This window comes from Prosopis cineraria, unplaced genomic scaffold (genome assembly GCF_029017545.1).
Source record: "Prosopis cineraria cultivar Desert tree isolate PC_DT_omini unplaced genomic scaffold, ASM2901754v1 PC2, whole genome shotgun sequence".
Classification (NCBI taxonomy): Eukaryota; Viridiplantae; Streptophyta; class Magnoliopsida; order Fabales; family Fabaceae; genus Prosopis; species Prosopis cineraria.
Genome location: NW_026555333.1, coordinates 14331067 through 14337159, shown reverse-complemented (window position 1 = coordinate 14337159; position 6093 = coordinate 14331067). Strand labels below are relative to the sequence as shown.

The 6093-nt window shown below is 31.9% G+C and overlaps 1 protein-coding gene across 1 annotated transcript; it reads right to left on the bottom strand.

The window, feature by feature from the left end:
• Positions 1-405: 405 nt before the first annotated feature.
• Positions 406-2808, bottom strand: LOC129301639 (ras-related protein Rab11C-like). The gene is made up of 3 exons (XM_054940212.1): positions 2655-2808; positions 2302-2494; positions 406-1334 (listed from the first exon to the last, which is right to left on the bottom strand). The coding sequence occupies exons 2-3, from the start codon at positions 2464-2466 to the stop codon at positions 849-851; spliced, it is 651 nt and encodes a 216-aa protein (XP_054796187.1). The 5' UTR covers positions 2467-2494; positions 2655-2808; the 3' UTR covers positions 406-848.
• Positions 2809-6093: the final 3285 nt, after the last annotated feature.

The window sequence follows — 6093 nt, the reverse complement described above, 5'->3', positions numbered from 1 at the left end:
AAAGTTTGCTGATAATTCCTTAATTGTTCATTGGTGTATTCACCGTTAATAAAAAAAATACAAACAATTAGCCGCCACGCAATCATTCCTGAATTACTAGCTGTTACTCAACATTGTCAACTGTTTTTTTACCCAAAAAAAAAAAAACATTGTCAACTGTTTGGCCAATTCCGCTGAAGAAGATATCTCAAATTGTTTGACAGAAAAATCTCAGGTACACAAGATGAGCAAGCAAATAATAGACATAAACATGAAGAATAAACTTTTGGAAGCCATTGTTATCCACACATGTTTGTATAGTATTTCAGGATTAGTTTGGTTTTGCTTATTACTACTGTTATTATTTTATGTTAAAGTACCTAAAATCTCCCATATTATTGTTCCATATTAGATGCACATCCAACAAGTTAGAATAAGCATTTTCAAGCATAGCTGAAATTACAATTCACAAGCAACATCATATAGATAGAAGAAATGAAATATCTTATTGTGAATACAAGAAAACAAAGATAGGCAGATCAGAAGAGCCAAATGAGTGACATTGTTGAGAAACTATTACATTGCTTCCAACCAAACACCAACTGTACCAAATAACCTAACTCCGTATGCATTGCTGCTTTTCATAATCACTTAATTCCAAAGCGAAGACAAATTTGTTAACACTGCCATGTTCATCATATTCACTTGCGAGTGTTAGAGGCAAGATATCCGCCTCTTCCATCTTCCAGAAGAATAATATAAAGGAAAATCTGGCAGCTGGTAGCAAGTATTCCTCATGTTACTGTTTCATATAACTATATTTTTCTATGAGCAAGTTCACTCTCCTTTTTTACACAGATCTATCCTGTTTAATTTGAGCAACAAGATTTCTTTTCCACGTTACCTGACAAATTTGAGACATTTATGGTTGTCCCTTGAGGAAGGCCAGTAGAGGAAGTTGCTTCTTGTGCTGCCAGGGCCTTTTTACTCATAATTTGGTATATATCCAACAAGATGGTTTGGAATGCCTTCTCAACATTATAGGCCTCTAATGCTGAAGTCTCTAGAAAAGATAGATTCTCCTTCTCAGCCAAACTTTGAGCATCTTCAGTAGCGACTGCTCTTAAATGATTCAGGTCAGATTTATTTCCAGCCATCATGATAACAATGTTAGAATCTGCATGGTCCCTTAGTTCGCGAAGCCACCTCTGCACATTTTCAAATGTTTGCCTTTTTGTTATGTCATACACCAACAAGGCTCCAACAGCTCCTCTATAGTAGGCGCTTGTGATTGCTCGGTATCTCTCTTGACCTGCAGTGTCCCATATTTGTGCCTTCACGGTCTTCCCCTCCACCTGTGCCAATATAAAAATGGATTCCCCAATAACCAACTCTTCATACAAAGCAACTAGACATTTTGTCCCCTATACAATAAAAAATTTTGAGAAATAAGCCGTGCTCATTATAGCTTTTGGCTCGTGATAAAGATGTACAAGTCTTTGGATCAGCAAAACTTGCCAATAAGATTGGCTTGGACCACAATTTTATTTTTTAAAATTGTGCAATCCAATGTGATCGGGCCAGGTTGAGACCATCCCTAATTTTGTTGAACATTCTGACTAGCCTTCTTTCAGCCAAACTTTTTGAAGTGCGAACAAAGCATTTGGTCATGCTATATGGTACCAAAGAACTTTGACGGGTTCCATCAGCATTCAACCGTTTTTGAACATCAATTAGAGGCAGAGCACTTAGTGATGGAGACTCTAATGAACTAAAATTTTAGATCAAAGTTTGTAAATTGTTTTATCACATTCTATCCAATTAAAGAATTGTTGTCCTACTGGAGGGTCTTAGTAGTACTATCTCTAAAAGATATGGACGAAAGTGATGCCAAAATGTAGTAATGCAAACGTTGCTGGAGAGCTCAAAGAAATTCAGTAATGGGAGTCCCATTTTCTTCAGAGAAGAAAACTGTTATACATGACAGAGACATCAGGAATAGAAATATCTGGATGGGTTCATGACATCAAGTGTATCTATCTAGCCACAGCTATCTTTATATGTTGCCACACACAGATACAATGATGATGAGAGTACAAGCATTCTAACAGAACAAACTCATCACGTGTTGTTATCCTTAAAGTAGAAAGAGATTCACTCACTCATCTTGTTCTTTTGGGACCTACTTTTGACCCAGGTAAAGACTAATTGAAGGGGAGGATCAAAAGGAACCCAGCACCTTTCTAAACACGAATTACATGAAAGTTGATCGATACTAGAAGTTGGCAAAAAAAAAAAGGGGGTTGATATTAGAAGATCAACCTGTAACGTCCTCGTAGCGAATTCCACCCCAATGGTAGATTTGGATTCCAAACAGAACTCATTTCGCGTAAACCTAGAAAGGATATTGGATTTTCCAACACCAGAATCTCCAATCAATACTATCTTAAAAAGATAGTCGTATTCATGATCGACTTTATAAGCCATATTTCCAACACCCAACACCACGTAAAACCTGTCCAGATCCAAGAAAAATTAGCAAACGCAAATTCACCCATAAAAAACCTAGAATATACAAAAACAGGGCTGAAATTACGTTAAAAATCCGACAATATCTAATATCCATAATGTGCATGAAGTGTTGGTGATAAAGAAACAGAGAAGAGAAAACGAACCATAAAAGAATGTAGGAGGCAGTGAGGCTGTGAGGGAGCGACGGTGAACACAGAGGGAATAGAGATGGAGAAGAGTGGTGAGGCTACAGAGGAGTGCAGGGACGGGGGAGGAGGGGAGAGAGAGGAGAAGAAAGGGCATATTGGAGGGCCCACAATGAAGAGAAACGGAATAAACGGACGAGAAGGCACTTTGAACGGCCTTACGCGTGGAATACAATGCGTTTAACTTGGAAAATGTTGTTTTAATTTTTTTCGTCCAACTTGTTGAGTTCAAGATCGCGATGAAATGAATATGAATAATAATAATAATCAAAACTGAAAGAAATAGCCCGCCGTTGTAAATAAAATACAGAGAGAATAGAAATGAGAAAAAATAAGAGAGGCGAGAATTGAGGTAATAGAACTAGAAATGAAAATAAGCTTATTTTTGGTTTAACTTAACTTATTCATCAAATAGGCTTAGGTAAGGTTCAAAATTTTAATTAGGTCTATTTAATCAAATAAGTTAGGTCTATTTTTTTAAGGCCTAGCTTATGAGCACAACAGGATGGCTTTTTTTTTTTTGAATATATAACCATGGTAAAACTGTGCATGAAAACCAATATCAAAATATCAAGTCATGTCAGAAGTCATAAAGCTTATACACTCTACAGGTAATTTGTCAAATAAGGTAATATAAGAAAAAATAGGTTGGATTATTTACATACATACATGCATGCATATATCACAAAAACGTCAATTTCACCATTTAATTTTTAATTAATTTATTCTTTTTTATTTCTAATTACATTTTTAATCATATTAGATTAATATATTAATTTTAATGTTGTTACTTTGTTATTATATTGTATTATAGTTGGTAAGTCCTTTCAATTATTATACATTATAATTGATAAATTATGTTATATATTATATACTATAATAGTCCTAAATTATATTTGAGATGTTTAAAATAAAAATGCGACTCTAATTAAAAGTCTTACTTTTAAGCAGGTTTTTAAATAGGCTTTCAAGTTAAGTTAGACTTTAGGTAGGTTTAGGCTTGAGCCATGAAAAAAGCCTTATACAGGCTTCATGCTAGGCTTAGGCCTATTTTGTCAAAGCCTAATTTAGCCTACCCTTTTTATAGCTCTATTTCAACCAGCACATAACTCAACTGGTAAAGGGTTGTGCTAGCTTAACCAGTTGTATTAGAATACTAGTCGCCCTTCACATGATATTTTACAAGCAAATTTGCATCTTTAACCTAATTAAAATGATCACATGGAAGAGATAGACACTCTAAAAGATGGTCAAAATATAATTGATTATGAAAATCCTATAAAAGGTTCATGTACTTGAAAACAGTAAAAAAATTTCAAAAGGTTATGTCATAATTAGAAAAACAAAACCAAAAACATAAAGTTGCCGGAAATAATTTTAATGATAATATCACATGATCAAACAAAGATCTTAAACACAAATATGCTATAGAAAGTAGATGAAAATATGATTGGCCAAAAGAAAAAGAATGAAAGTGACGCAATATAAGTAAAATTACATTTAAATATATGAAAATCATGGACATGTAGTCCAAACATTTGAAATGTAAAATTATTGTAAATATTTATGTGAAAATTATTATGAGATATATGACCATTTATGTAAAAATAAAGATTTTTACAATGGTCTAATAATGATTGTGATCATGTATATTATCTTGTGGTGAATTTTTTTGTATATCATTAATCTAATAGTGTATGAAATTAAAACATGATATGTCTATTGGATGTTATAGTATATGCATATGATCCACTGAATAGTGAAATTTATATGAGAATTTTTAAAAGATAAACAAATGCTAGAAACATGACTGAGACAATTATTTATTGTATTAATTAAAATCATCTGAGTAGATATAATTAACTCAGTAGATATGCATTAAAAAAATATGTATAATTTTACAAATTTTATTATTAAACATCCTATTGACTTCAAAATCATTGTATTTCTATGATAATTTTGTCTTCAAAATATATCAAATTTAATGTTTTATAAGTACCATATATTCTATGATAATATCTACATATTTTTCTAATGTTGCATGTACTATAATTTTGTAAGAAAAATTAAGTTTTTGTACGTGCATAAATGGATATTGAAATATAGATTAGGTCTAGTTCTATAAAATCATTATATCATATCATTTTGTTCAAAGTAGCAAGATATACCATGGTAATTGTAACATTTTAAGTTTTAAATTTGGATGCTAATAGCTGATTAAATGATAAATTAGTAAATTAATTAAATTAATAATGTTCTCAGGTTATTAATTGATGTTTTGGTCATTGGCCAACTTTAAGATCAGGCTAGGATGGATGTGGAGTAGTTTAGGATCAGAAAGGGGGAGCTGTAGCTGGGAGTATCTCACTGTATGACGCATGAAGCAAAAAGTTGCCAAATTAAAAAGGGGACCAGCTAGAAAATTTGAGAAAAAAGAGGAAAGAAGGACTAAAATGATGAAGAAGAGAGTCTCTGTGCTAGTGCATTGATTTTTGAGTACTTAAAAGTTAGTTTCGACATATCATCTTCTGAGTAAGCTTCATATCCCTTTTCTCTTCTGGTCTACCCAATTTTCTTTTGGTTTGAGAGGCTAAGAAATTTATTTTTTGAGTTTATAAGGGGTTATTTTTTGGCCCAATACTTGTTATAGGATTGTTAGAAGTTAAATTAAAAATTTACAATAAATTTGGTGGTTGTTGATGGAATTTTAAGGTTTTGGTTGAGTTTTAACCTCAACTAGAAGGTTTAAAATTGTGAGAATCTTATATGAATCTTAATTGGATTAGTAGAAGTTGTATGGAGCTTGTAATGATTGAGTAGAACTTAGAATTGTCTTATGATAAAAGTTAAAAGTTTAGGCTAGTTTAATAGTGTTAATAAGTACTTGTAATGAGTTGAAAATTGGCCTATAATGCTTAATATTATATATTTTAATGACTTGAAACCTCTCTGAGGTTGAAGGAAACTTGAAGTTCTAAGAGTTTCTATAGGTAACCCTTCTAATAATAAAAGTATTAAGGTAACCGGATAATTCATACTATTTATTAATTTGTTTAACTATTTATAAGTTGTTTGTTAAATTAAACATGATATTATTTGTTGTGTGATTTAGAACTTGTAAAGTGAGAAAGGAAAATGATTTTTGAGAAATAATATATATATCTCATTAATTGTATTTGTAATTAAAAATAATTAATAAAAAATGTGAATATGACAAAATGAGTTGATTGCATTTTATGTTAAAAGTATAATCATGATAGCAAAGGTGAGAATTCACCTTAGGTGGAGTAGTGTTGAAATTCATGTGGTTGGGAATTTGTTATGGACTGTTACTATAAGACATTTGGATAATTATAATATGATTATGTGCTCCTTAGCACTCGAAAGAGTGTGGTAT

What these genes read in the sequence shown, in the direction of transcription:
- LOC129301639 (XM_054940212.1), bottom strand. Translation starts at nt 2,466, where the DNA reads ATGGCTTATAAAGTCGATCATGAATACGACTATCTTTTTAAGATAGTA. An exon ending in TCGCTACGAGGACGTTACAG is followed by an intron (nt 1,335 to 2,301) that starts GTTGATCTTCTA and finishes ATATTGGCACAG; the next exon opens with GTGGAGGGGAAGACCGTGAA.